Raw genomic sequence first — 14,489 nt, 5'->3', positions numbered from 1 at the left:
ATGTTTTAAATAGACCTCCAGAAATGTTTAGTCTCTGTCATCAATTGACTTAGTTTTTAGCGCCCCCCCAAAAAATGTAGCTTGCCTTAATTTTCAGATCCATCATTATGTATTTTATGTAATTGCAGTTATAGAAATCATATAGTATAAAAATATTTGAGCATATATAGTCATGAATGTCAATATATTGTAGGAAGTTTTAGGAGAACTGTGTGCATCAAGCAGGGTCCTGAAAGGAAGCAGAGTGTGTTTGAAGACTTCACTGCAAGGAGTTTACTGAAGGGACTGTTCACAGAGGTGTAGACTGGGTTCAGGAAACCAAGAAGGTGTGCTGGACTCAGGAAGGGGTGGATAGGAGCAGGAGGTTGATGCTACAGCTGGGTATAAAAGGGCAGCAGGCAGGAAGTGGGAGTATGGAGTTGTGGAAAGAAGAATGCACAACAGAAACCAGAAGCCTAGAGCTCAGGTACTTTATCTCCACCTGCCTCTTCTTCTGTCCTTCAGTCTCCAGTAGCCAAACCTAGCAAAACTCAGAGCCAGAGGGACTTTTTTTTGTAGTAAACTCCCATATCAGCACCAAGCTGAGTTGACAAAAGAAGAGGATGGATGTTGGGGGTGGCAGAGAAGAGTAGCAAAGGAGACTGATGAGTTCACTGCAGAATAGTTTAATTCTCCCTCTGGCTTTAACAGTGTATCGCAGTGCATTCTCCACATTATAGTGGGAACTTCGGGCTTTAGCCAAGATCCCGTGAGCATTTGGAACCTTGAAAAATGTGTATAGTCTCCCCATACCTCCACTTTCTGATCAATTTCATGTAAAACCTATTAATTGAACTCTTTCTTTCTGTGTAGTGGGTCTTACTGTTAAAAGTTAGAGATGAAAAGCCAAATAGAATAAACAGGTCCTCTGCTCTTCTTGAGCTTACCTTCAAATTAGCAAAAAGTAATTCCACCCTACCGGGAAGCACAAAAGAAGGAAAAGCTTTCTGAACATATCCATTTTAGGAGGAAACTTGAAAGACAAAAGTGTCAGCACCAGGGAGGTCCAGGCAGAGTAGCTGAAACGGAGTGGTATGATTGAGGTCGGGTAGATGGGCAGGGTCAGTGTAGGTAAAGATTAGCAAGCTGGTTCGGATTTTAGCCCACATATGGTAAGTTGGGGCTCTTGTTCTATGAGCTGATGTGATTTGAAAACACCCCCTTGGCAGCTGTGTAGAGTGAAACTGCCGCGGTACTGCTGGGATATCCCAGAAGATGAAAAGGGAGACTTGAATTGGGATAGGTGTGGTAATTATAGAAGGATGGAAGCTATTTTAGGGCTGGTGGCACAACTTGTTTATGAATGTATGTGGGGCCAAGGAAGAGGAGAGAGCTGGAAGATGATTCCTGTTTTGTGGTGAAAGTGGTGATGTTTTCTGAGTTGAGGAGACTGCACCTATGGTGGGAGGGAAAGGGGTCACGTTTTGGCCTTGTTAGTTTAAGATGTCCACACATTCTCCAGAGAAATAAAGAGGATAATTATTTATATGATTCTAGTGTTTAGGGGGAAAGGATAATATTTCCCCTGGAGGACTGTTGGGAGAATTAAGTGAGATAATACGAGTGACACACACACAGAAATAGACATTCTGTAGGTTTAGTTCCTGCCTTCCTCCTTCCATTTGCAGTATTCCTGACCCATTTCCCTAATCCCAGAGCAAGCCATGAAGAGTCTATGTGACAGGCCCTGGGGTGCAAATGACTAACCTTGATGAAGCACTAAGGCATTTTTCTTCACTTCAGTCATGGCCCGAAGACGCATTGCAGGCAGTTGCCTCCCGCTTCTTGGAAGACATTGAAATGTCAGCAGAAATACGGGATGGCTGTATCGACATGTGTAAGAGCTTCCACACTTCGACTATAAATTTATCAACATCTTTCTATAATGAACTTCAGAGATACAATTACGTGACTCCCACCTCTTATCTCGAATTAATCTCTACCTTCAAACTGTTGTTAGAAAAGAAAAGAAGGTAAAGGTGAAATTTCATATTTCTACATAAGCTATGGTAGTTAAGATATTTGTGTTTAAAATTTTAACTCTCTGAATGACTTCAGCTATGAATATTTTGAGCGTAGGAAACAAGTCTTCTCCTTATATATAGATGCATTGGCTAAGACGTTAAAATGGATAACTGTGTTTATTGAAGGAGGGAAAAGTGAGCCCACCAGGGCTGTGTTAAGACTCCAGGGTTCGTTGACCATGGTATTGAGTAAGCACCATGCCAGAGTGATGTTTTTGGATCAGTAATTAGCTAATACACATGCCTTCCCTTTGGGTTCTGAACAATCGAGACCCCAGAGACAGCCACTCGAGACCTGACTAATTTTCCTTCTGTAAGTAACTCCATGTGTACAACATCTGGAGACTCATGTGCTCTTGACCCCGTCACTGGGTATGGAGGCGCACGCCTGAAATCTGAAGCGGAGGCGGAAGAATCAGAAGTTTGATGCCAGCCTAGCCAATTTAGTGAGACTCTGTCTCAAGAAAAAAAAAAGTGCCAAAGTGAGATATCAGGGAGATTTTCAAAAGTTTCTTTGGTTCTAAAAATTAATACTTAGTATGCATATTATAAAATTTTAAAACTCACATTGAACTCCAAGGTTAAAAATTTAGAAAATGTTGATGGTCTCTTTTAAAGGGATCTTTGATTAATATTTAGTCTCATTCGAAAAATTAAACATATTTTGGATTGCATTTATACTTTTGATATATTTTTTATTTCTCTGTTAAGTTCTGACTTAAACTCCTAGGTTCTTAAATAATTTATGTCTAGTAAGTCAAAGTTAAACATATTGTGAGCCTTAAGTTCTTTTAAATGTTTTAACATTTTCTATAAAATTCATGAGTTCTTTTTAACCCAAGACACAAATCTTATATGGCCCAAATATACAATATTTATACTGCAGTTTTAAGTCTAATCTAGTAATCTAACAAATTGATTTAAGCACTTAAAAATACCCTTAACACACCAACTGGATATAGGTTCCTTATAAAAATACTAAGACTGTGAACTTCTTTTTATTATATATTTCTATGGCTAATTCTTAATCTTCCAATGACTAGCTCACTATTTCTATCATTCTTCTCATACCTGAAGGACTTTCTCCATCCGCATCCACAGTGGTCATTGCTCCCCCCTCCCCCGCAAGCTGGACTCACCTGGTCACCATGGCCACACCTGTCAATCACAGCCTTAGTAACTTTTCTGTCTGCCCAGTGAAATCTGAAACTCCCACCAAATGCTGCCACGTGCCTTGTCTGGATCTTATTATTTCTTTGGCTCTCAAGATAATTACTTTTCTGTAGATCTTACGTTCTTTTACTTACTGAGGAAATTTTTTTTCTTTGGTTCTTTCTTGCTAATTTTCCTCTCCAAGGAAGATTAAAGTTCTTAGAGATTCTGATTAAATTTTGGCTATCATTTCTGGCCAAGGCTTTGATGTAGCCCTCACAATATTCAAAGTCCTCTTAATTAAAACAAGATTGTAATCATGAGGTCCAAATGTATAAGAAGGTCAAAAGTGCCCTGATTTTCTAGACATTTTCAGATATTCTTATTTGTCTTGCAAATTTTGTCTTTCAGTTTTTTCCTTTCAAATTAAAAACATTTCTTTGCTCAAATTCTCCTTTATCTTAACCAAAATTCCTGCCCAGTGGTCGCTCTTCCCTTGGTCGCTAAAGCCTCAGAGCTCTTCCGCCAGGTGTCACTGAAAGCGGGTCCTCAGGTCACCCTCCAGGAGCCAGTGGCCATGCGCAACTTGGCGCTGATGCTGTCCCTGGCCAGATGAGGCCTTCCCCATGCTGGCCGCCCAAGGCGGCACCTGAGCCCAAACCCACCATGCGCCAGCATCGACTGAGCCCCTCGGCTCCACTTCTGTCGGGTGCTTTGCTCACATAGGGGGACATGGGACAAATCTGCACCACACCTGCACTTCTGGTTTTTTCTTCTGCTCCTGACAGACCCTTCACTGCCCTTCCAGTTATGTTTTGCAGCCCAGGTGGCTTCCTGCCTAACCTGCAGTCTGCAGAGGATCCCTAAGATCTGTCACCTTTCACCCTGAAACACTGGGTTATCCAGAATTCTAAAATGAAGCAAACTATAAAAGAACGATCGCTTTCTCTTTAAGGAAACAACATGGATAAATGCAGATAAGAAAATTCACGGAAAAATTAAATTGAAAAGTCCATCAGAACATGACATTATTTCTAATCAGTTATCTTTACAATATACTCATTCTGCACCCAAAAAGTGTCAAGCTTTATTATCTATCTTACCTGTCCCTTTTCTCTCAATAAAATATTCCTATTTTAAGGTAGATAATACATCTTAAAAGCATTTTCACCTCAGGAAACATTCCAAACAGTATATTTTGGGCACTGAATTCTATTTAAAATAGTGATTATAAAAAAAGTTTTAAGGAAAAATACTGTTATTAGAATCATCTTACAAGAGGACTAATTTTAAAGATATGGCATTGATTTTGACATAGGAGACACCTTGCCTGGCATCATGTTTTTCCCTCTTTGAATTCAGACGTTTAGGTGGTGAAAACACTCAGAGGAATTAGACCGACTGCTCCCAACTGTACAGTCCAGTGCCGTGGAGTTCATGTCTTTGGACAAACCGCTAATCTATGTGAAAATCATCCAGGTCCACCTTTAATGGGTCCCGAGAAGCCTGCAGGGCTCAAGAGAACTGAGTTTCCTTTGCTTTAGGATCCAGCTCGTTGTGACCGGCCTCCTTTTCCCTTTCTGCTGCAGTGAGGTGAAGAAGATGAAAAAGAGGTACGAGGTGGGCGTGGACAAGCTGGACTCTGCATCCTCGCAGGTGGCCACCATGCAGTCGGAGCTGGAGGCCCTGCAGCCCCAGTTAAGGGTGGCCAGCAAGGAGGTGGACGAGATGATGGTGATCATCGAGAAGGAGTCCATCGAAGTTGCCAAAACGGAAAAGGTGGTGAAAGCAGACGAAACTGTGGCCAACGAGCAGGCCATGGTGGCCAAGGCCATCAAGGATGAGTGTGACGCAGACCTGGCCGGAGCGCTGCCCGTCCTGGAGTCGGCGCTGGCCGCCCTGGACACGCTGACCGCACAGGTGAGACAGCCCCTCGGAAGTTAGGGGAGCTGAAATCATGCTAAAATTGGCGTGGTGTCCCTAGTTCACCAGCAAAGGAAGCAGGGTGCCTGAGGCGCCTTGAACAGGAGGAGAGCTGCCCCGCGGTGTCACTACCGCAGAGGTGACAGGCGGTTCGTGCTCTCTCTGTTCCAGTCGGCAGGCACGGCACCCACAGTGCATACTAGAGTCCAAGGTGAGGCTTTTCCTATTAGATACTTCGTAAGTAGGGTCCGTCTTACCGTAGATGTAATCAAATATTCTGCCAACGCTGTTCCTTTTTTGCTAATGCATGAAATAATAATGTCTTTTATAATAATTTATTTTTAGTAGCCTTAGATTTGATTAAATATATTTAAAAATAAGATGCAAAAGGGGAATATTTCAGTGTAGGAAAGTAAAGGCACATTTCTTTCGGTCTCGTGACTAAACTTTTGGGTGGGATAGAAGAGCATAACAACAGGCAGCCTCACGTATTTTCTGGGGAGCACTCTGCCAGTATGTGTCCAAAGCTCTAAAAATGAAAAAATATGAAGTCATTAGTTCTACACGACAATTATAATAACAAAAGCAGAGTGAAAGAACATAAAATAGGCCTGAAAGTGGTGGATACCTTTCTACTGGAATGCCATGCAGACATTAAAAATGATGATATCAATGTTTTCTAGCCTGGAAGATTGTCCAGTGTATGCTGCTATTTAAACAGAGCAGGTTTTAATCAGCATGTGTCTGTGTAAGATAGACATAGAAAAGATATAGAACAGAAACAAAAATTCGTATGTTATACATATCAGGGTGATAGGAGACTCAGGGGGGTTACAAAGCACTGCTGTGTGTCGAATTCTGTATATTTTTCTAATGTTTGCAGCAGGTGGCTGTGACTTTTATATTTTTTGAAAAGCTGTCATCTCTACCTTGTGACGTCCAAATCTGTCTTTGTTTTTGAGGTAGACTTCATGTCATGAGTATCTCAGACAGGCATCCTCCTGTTAGTCTTTCGTTCTAACTTTTCCTTTGGGACAAGCTTGTCAACATTTTGGACATACAGTAGTTCTAGTGTTGCCACCATATCTACCCAATGTGGTGAGTTTCTGTATCGAAAGGCTTAGTTTGAAAATAGGGATGAATTAGCATCCATGTATGAGTCACTGTGTCCTTTTCATCATTGAAACGTCATTATTTCCAGGACATTACGGTGGTGAAGTCCATGAAGAGCCCGCCGGCTGGTGTCAAGCTCGTCATGGAAGCGATTTGCATCTTGAAAGGCATCAAAGCAGACAAGATCCCTGACCCAATAGGTTCGGGGAAGAAAATCGAGGATTTCTGGGGTCCAGCTAAGAGGCTGCTGGGGGACATCCGGTTCCTGCAGTCGCTGCATGAGTACGACAAGGACAACATTCCTGCAGCTTATATGAATATCATAAGGAAAAATTACATCCCCAATCCAGACTTTGTTCCAGAAAAGATTAGAAATGCTTCCACAGCCGCAGAAGGGTTGTGCAAGTGGGTGATTGCGATGGACTCCTATGATAAGTGAGTGTCCGCAGCACTGCTGCATTTGTGCCCACATTTGATCGTTTGCACAGTGTCAGCTGCACAGCTGCCTAAGTGGAAAGTGTCTCAGGAGGTCCTGGTGGAATCTGCCAGTGTTCACTATCAACTCGAGGCAAGATTGTGCCAAACATATAGAATAAGTCAGCGTTTCTTAAATTTTTCAGACCCAGAAACCCTTTTACGCTCTTAAAATTATTGAAGTGGGGCCAGGAATTTAGCTCAGTGGTTCTGCTGCCTGCCGCACAAGCGCAAGGACCCGAGTTTGATCCCTAGTACCAAAAAAAAAAACTTTATTGAAGAACCTCAAAGGCTTTTCTTTATTTCCCATGTTAGAAATTAAAACGAAGAATTTTACAAATGTTTATTCAATAATAATAGAAATAAAACATTGCATAGTAATATAAATAACTTATTTTTTAGAAATTTACATTTTATCCCCCCCCCCAAAGAAAAACAATCGTGAGAGAAGTGGAGTTTTGTTATACTTTTCCAAGTCTGTTTAATGTGTGGCTCAAAGGAGACAGGCAGGCTCCTTCCCACACCTGCCGTGTCACCCACCTGTTGTACGATGTTGTGTTGTCTGGAGTGAAGAACATTAAGAAAACCCACACTGATACCCAGTAGGACCAGGGACGACCTCATGGCGCCCTGAAGGAGCCGACGTCTCTGAGAGCCACTGGCATAGCGTGTGTTCTCGTGAGACAAGCAGACATTGCTGACAGCTGCATGAGAACCATTGTGTCCTGTTCAGAAAGAGCACAAGGCAGTTCATTTCCAAACCACAACTGTTACCGTGTGTCTTTTAAACTCACACCCAATTTGAATCATTATATACTACATGTGCTTCAGACTGTGATATATTATTGGTGAATTTTAATTTTGTATCATTTATTTAGAAGGATACCACTACCAACTTCATTTTGTAGATACTGACAGAAAATGTGGATCTGTCCTTTTCCCTATATAATCCCTTCCATTACCAGATACATATTTATAAGATAACTTTTTTGGTTGAGTGAACATTCTAGAATTTTCATTAAAAGAAAAGGTAAAATGATAAAGATTAAATACTTCACTTAATCTTTATCAAGGTGAAGCTCTGATGAGGCTATAGTGTGACATTTAATACTCTGTGTGCTTGTCTTGTTCTCCTTTTGCAAAATCACAAAAATTCACTCTGGCAATATTTTAAATGTGAAGAAGAAAATTATTTGAAAATACCACATGTATTTGATAACCATTTTAACAGTCATTTCTCATGTCTAGGATCAGGTTTGATTCTTGGATGAAATGTGGAATATTGAAATCAGAGTAGGTTTTGCAGAAAGAAGTGATTTGAGTCAGAGTAAGGATATAAGAAAATTAAGTTCAGAGATAGAAAATGGCCTATCATATCAAATGACTATTTTTCCCCCCATTTTACTATCTTGCAGAGTGGCAAAAATAGTAGCTCCCAAAAAGATCAAACTGGCTGCTGCTGAGGGGGAGCTGAAGGTGGCCATGGATGGGCTCTGGAAGAAGCAGGCGGCCCTGCAGGCAGTTCAGGACAAGCTGGCCAGGCTGCAGGACACACTCGAGTTGAACAAGCAGAAGAAGGCTGACTTGGAAAACCAGGTATGTGCCAAGGGAGACCAAATGTGTGCAGACCCGTGAGGGCTGGAGAGGCGGTCATGTCCCCCCAAGTGTGTGGGATGTCGTGTTCTAGGAGCAAACAGAGTGTCGACATTTTAAGTAGCTATATAAGTACCTACATTTGATATATAATATTCTCAGTTTTGCCTTGTGTTTGGATCACAAAACTCAAAATGCTTACTTCCTACTCCTTTACATTAAAAAAGAAAATGTAGTCTTTGCTTTTGTTGGAGTATGTAAATCTCTGCATCTTACAGTTAAGGAAATGGGGCACTGAAGCCCTGGTTGACACAGGTTGTACAACAGTTACCAGCAGAGCTGAGATTAGAACTCAATACCCGGAGTCACATGATGTCTACCAGAAATGTTAAGACTAAGATCATCGCTCTAACTCAGTGATGGCGAACCTCTTAGAGTGTTCAGTGATAGCGAACCTCTTAGAGTGTTCAGTGATAACAAACAGCCCACTGCGGCACGCCTGCCATAGGTTCGCCTCCATTGCTCTGACTCTTGGTCATGCCATGTATACAGGTGAACTGCTAATGCCTGATTATGTTCTGGAAAACAAGCATCAAAATATTTCTTAGCTGTAAACATTTATGAGTGCTGATGTAAGGCAATACTCTTTTTTATCTTTGAACTGATTTCCTTATTTGAAAACTGACAATGATAACACAATTTCAAACTCCTCAGAGTTACTGTTAGAAGCACTGCTCTAACGCCAGATGCTGCTCTTCATTCTCAGGACAGTCTTCTGAGGGAGGCAGCCCTGTGGGCCCTGCTGAAGAAACTAAAGGCTCAGTATCTTGTGCGCGGTCAGCTCAGCCTCTAGACATTAAGTCTGAGACCCCTCTCCACAGAACCAGGGTGCCTGTTTCTAAAGGACAAGTAGGAGACATTGTCCTAGTCCATTACTGGGCGTGATTGCTGAGTGACCTGCTTTAGTCTCAATAATATAACCAAAAGATGGGGATACAGTTGCTCATCATAAACATTTTTCAATTATTTATATGTTTAAATTTTTATAACTTTGTTTATACTAAAATGTTGGAAGATTTTGATTTGTTTATAATAAAATGTTGAAGATTATGAAGTGAACACACACGTGTGTTTATATCAGTTATCAGCTTTTGGAGGAAAAGTTTCAGCTAAGATACATTTGCTTAGTAATTTCAAATGACCACTTTCCATAGTCAAGGCCTAATTCAGCTAACTGTAAGCATTACTGAAAAAATAAATGGAAGAGGGCAAATAACTAGGAAGGCAAAATATACATTTGAAGGGAGAAGTTTAAATAGAAAAGGTTTAAAATTGGAAGTATCAAAGATATTACTCATCATATGCCTTTTGCTTTTCTCAAACCTATCTTTATATAAACTGACATTTTATAACAACCTAAAAGCATTTATTTAACATAAATTTGAATAGTATTAGGAAAAAGCATAAGACAAATTCTTACTCCATAAATAAACTAAATATCTCTACTTTTATTGATTATTGAATTTCCCATTCCATGTAAATTATTTGTATTCTGAACCACAAGATAAATGTTATTTGTCTTCTTTTAAGAAAAATGATGCTAAGTCACCTAAAAATTAAATCAAAGTAATTCAGGTATCCAACCAGAATATTTTGAGTGCCACCCCCATCTTATCACATTGCTTAATTACATATGAGCAGGTTTGGCTGATGGTTTTGTGCACAAAATATACTTCTCTGTATTGCTTGATGTACTCATTTAAGCTTAATTGCAAGTATCTGAGTAGGTTAACACCATTTAACAGCTTGAAGACTGCATTGTACAAACATGAATCATTAAAACTTTAAACATTTAACCTTTAAAATCATCATCAAAACCAATCACAGCTGTAGGCAGGAGATGGAGGACAGGGAGGGAGAGAGGGGAAGGGAATGTAGAAAGAATTAAGATGTGTTATGCACATGTACCAGCTCCTCATGATGAATGAAATCATGGTGTAGTGCAAACAAGGGCTAATTATAATAAAGAAATTAAAAATAAAATATTTGAAATACAGTGCATCTAGATTTTTGTCAGCAATACTGAGCATCAAACCAGGGCCTCGGGGATGCTAGGCAAGTGCTGTACCACTGAGCTACACTCTGATGATTTTCAGTGGAGGGAAAAGATCTCTATTTGCAGGACCATGTTTTTTATTACTTACCTTTCAGAGTTTTGTACTATAGGCCATTTCCTTAGAGTTATTCTCTGTATTTTATGATAAATATACATGATGGATTTCATGAGTTATATTAAAGTACATAATCTAACTTTGAAAAATTATAAAATACCATGGGCTTTCCCATATCATAGTGAGATAAAGTTACATTTTTCTTTTAATTTTTAAAAAATTCCAGCTAAGTGTCTAATCTGGGTCAAAAAGAAACAAATAAATGAGCATGAAAATGATCAGAAACTGCTACTGGTTTCTGCTCATAAACAGTATTTATCAAGCTTACCTTTAAACTTTTTCCCTCCAAGTTAACACTAAATACAGGAAACCCTAGAAATCATAAACAAAGACTGAAACAAAGTTCCCCTTCTTGCTAAAATATTCAGCTAACTGTAATAGATTTAACTTGTAAATACTAATATACTTTACATCCATTTCTCTTATTCTATATGAAATCTCAATAATCATTTTCTCAATGTGGGTATGGGAAATTTGTTCTCTCAAATTGAAGGGTTTTGCCCAATAAAAAGGATTTAAAGAGCTCTAGGTACAGAAATGTGTTCTCAAAATGACAGTTGTACTACATTCTAGTCTACTTCAGTTATTTCCATATGGAAATGTCAAGAAAATCAGTTTATCACAATCATAAAACCTATGCAATCAACACTGAAAAATCAGAACCTATACAGTGATTGCAAATGTATACTACTTCAAAATAACGTGCACCCCTCTGAAAAATTCAATTAACAGAAAATGTAAATAAATTAGTTGAGCTCAAGTTTAATCCCTAAAGAATACTTAAACTTCCTTTGTTTCTTTATACTTTTTTAATGAAATAAATAATCCAGTCTAAATGACTTGATTATCATTATTTTCTATAAAATTCATGTACAACTGTAAAGTCCATGTGCAAGGTCACAGATTGATGTAGGATGCATCCTATTATTAGTCTACAACTAGTTTTCCACACGCATTAGTAGAAACAGAGCCATAGCGCTGGTCACAATTAGAATGCTCATGTGTGTTCAGGGAAACTATACAGAAAATACTTTAAAATATTAAAAGTTAGATTTCTATTTTTCCTTGCTGACTTATTTTTGGAGTAAAAACAGATTAGCTGATTTGTAATCAAAAACACCTAATGCCAAATGATTATCTGGTATACTAATACAGAGGAGGAAATAGTACAGTAATGTATAATGGTATCTTAAGTGAGTTAAAGGCATCTTGCAATAACTTTACGTTGAAACTGAGCTCCACAAATTTCAAAAAACAGAAGAAATTCCAGGCACACATTTGTAAGTATCTCTGAAGGTGAGTTCTTGCAGAATGTGGGGCTTGTGCTGCCCGTGGGTTGACGCAGCTGACTCTTGTTTTTGAGGTTGACTTGTGCAGCAAGAAGCTGGAGCGTGCGGAGCAGCTGATCGGAGGCCTGGGCGGAGAGAAGACCCGGTGGAGCCACTCCGCCCTGGAGCTGGGGCAGCTCTACGTCAACCTGACTGGTGACATCCTCATCTCCTCGGGGGTGGTGGCCTATCTGGGCGCCTTCACATCCAACTACAGACAGGTGAGGGGTCCACAGGCTGCCGGGGCTCCTCTCACCACGGTCAGCAAGAGCTTCAGGCCTTCCGGTTAGGTTGGTTGGTTGGGTTTTCCTGGTAAGTACAAGAGCAGCAGAATATATTTAAGGGTTCCTGGTTGTGTGTTTTAGTTATCCCATCCGTTAGCTCGGTGGCTGCTGGAAGATGCTGTGTGAAATAGTCTTCTGAACTCTGGCGTTTTAGAAACAAAAAAAGATATAGTGTGAAATGCAGTGTGAAAGCAGAGACCCTAGGAATACACTTCGGTTTCTGAACAAATGCAAAGGCACTGGGAGTGCGTGTGGAGCTTTGTTGGCTGCTCCATGAGCCTGGATAGTAAGATATTTCAGGAGCACCTCAGCTGACTGTGCAGGGAGGGAGATGCGCAGCTGCTGGAGACTCTGTGAAGTGGATTCTGAGAAATCCTCACTGAGCATCCCACCCTTGTGTGGATTCTGGCTCTTGGGCCCTGCCCTTCACCCCAGAAGTTGTCCCCATCTTCCTGCTGCTGTTGCTCTCTCCCCACAGACCCAGCCCGCTCTGCAGCTCTGGGAGGAAACACTGAACTGGAAACACTGAACTCCTCCCTGAGGAGGGAGAAGGCAGAGGGGGCAGAGGAGAAGGAGGGAGAGGGGAAGAGAGGAGGAAGACGAGGAGGAGAAAAGGAAGAAAGAGGAATTGGGTGTATTTGGCAATACCGTCTGGCATCAAGCAAGCTGAGGAAACAATGCAAACTCACCTTGACAGGCTTTGCCATGATTTGCCTGTACCTGGTGTTGGTTGAATTTGACTTAATTTCAGGACTTTCCCCAAGGAGCGTAGATTCTTGGTGCCTCTGTTTTGGCTTTTTGTTCTTTTTTTGGTTTTTTGACCAAACTAGTTTAGAATCCTCACATAGACAGTGGTTGTGTCCTTCAAGTCTGGTGACCCCTGACCCGAGGCCTTCACAACCTGCCCAGGGACAGGGATGTGGAATCAGTGTCCCTACTCAGTGCTTAGCATCTAAATGTAGAAGTGTTTATTCGCTGATGGATTCATTTCCTTGACAACTTCAGGAACGAAGGCTTCTAAAGTTTAATAGGTTTGCTCAGGGCCACCCAGCTGGTTAACTGCGAAGCAGAACAAGTCTGCAGTCTCCCGGATCGGATCTCTCCTCAGCCCTCTCCTGTCTCCTCCCGTGGACTTGAGCAGTGGGAAGAGCAGCTGCCGCTTTGCCTCCTCTGCTGGCTCAGGGCTGTCCCTGGATGTCTCCTGGTCCCGCTTAGCACCCCAGCACCCTCCCCTTGCTCCCCTCCTCCCCTGTGACAGATTCCCTCCGAGGGGCTGCACCCTGCTGGCAGAATGGGGCTGCCAGTCAGAGCATCCCCTAAATGCTTCCAGGAGGCCTTGAGCTCGAGAACGGAGACCTTAGAGATTCCTGACAGAGGCAAAGCCACCATGCAGCGGTCACAAGACACAGCCAAAGCTCAGAGGTCCTCCCGGGGGCTCCCCATCTTCGGCCTAACTCCTCATTCCGCCTCCCCTTGTCTCCAGAGGCCGGAAGGGGTCTTATTCCCCTACCTCCCTGTCTCCACCTGGGCCTTCGCTTTTCTCTGAGTCTCTGATGCCTGTGAATTCTCTCTCGAGTCCTGCTCTGTCATCTCCCCACTTTCTCTCTCTCTATCCCAGGTTGTGGGAGTGGATGTTTTGCCTCCCTCAGTGCATCCCATTCACTTCTCAGTGGGATGTCCTGCTGGCCTCTGCCCTGGCCTGGCATCTCCTGCTTCCTGGGCCTCCACTTCTCAGTCCACTGCCAGGAAACCCAGCCCAAGGTAGAGGCCTCACCACACATTAGCCTCCTCCAACCAGAAAGGCTCCCAAGTCCTTGGACAGCTGGACCCGCTCCCCAGGCTTCAGTCTTAGTAGTGGTCAGTTATTACTCAGCCCATTTCTAGAGTTTCCAGTACTTTCCATAAAGTACACACTGGAAAACTCCAGTTCTCTCAAGTTAGCTAGGCCCATAGTTCTTCAACTGCAGTGGCCATGCCAGTCCCCACACAAAATCCCACAGGCTCTCTGTGTCCATCAACAGAGGACAGGTAAAGAAGATGTGGTATTTATACAGAAATAAGTGCTTTCTGCATCCTCCACTGTTCAAGATGGCTCTACTTCTATATCAAACTATGGTAGCAATTTCTGCCGGATGTTTGTAACTTAAAGAAGCTATGTAGAAAAACACAGTGGTTTCCATCCACTTTGTAAGATGAAGCTTTAGAATAATAATTGAGTTATTTTTTCAGATACACAATGCTGATTTGACTATGTGATCAATCTAGACTTTATCTCAGGAGAATATTGTTCATTTGAGTACATAGCTGACCTTCTCAGCTATAATATTA

At 41.6% G+C, this 14,489-nt stretch overlaps 1 protein-coding gene across 7 annotated transcripts in view; it reads left to right on the top strand.

Annotated features, from left to right (window-relative positions):
* Dnah7 (dynein axonemal heavy chain 7) overlaps window positions 1–14,489 on the top strand; it is a 249,764-nt gene that overhangs the window by 145,172 nt on the left and 90,103 nt on the right. For all 7 annotated transcript variants that reach the window (XM_021247724.2, XM_087202647.1, XM_004868947.4 and 4 more), the window contains 5 exons: window positions 1,783–2,012; window positions 4,805–5,135; window positions 6,340–6,686; window positions 8,141–8,321; window positions 11,913–12,098. In XM_021247724.2, coding sequence (XP_021103383.2) covers window positions 1,783–2,012; window positions 4,805–5,135; window positions 6,340–6,686; window positions 8,141–8,321; window positions 11,913–12,098 — 1,275 coding nt within the window. The remainder of the gene's footprint in view (window positions 1–1,782; window positions 2,013–4,804; window positions 5,136–6,339; window positions 6,687–8,140; window positions 8,322–11,912; window positions 12,099–14,489) is intronic.

This window comes from Heterocephalus glaber, unplaced genomic scaffold, assembly GCF_053883595.1.
Source record: "Heterocephalus glaber isolate CG9 unplaced genomic scaffold, H.glaber_assembly_v1.0 deba00001778, whole genome shotgun sequence".
Classification (NCBI taxonomy): Eukaryota; Metazoa; Chordata; class Mammalia; order Rodentia; family Bathyergidae; genus Heterocephalus; species Heterocephalus glaber.
This window is presented reverse-complemented; position numbering and strand designations above follow the sequence as displayed.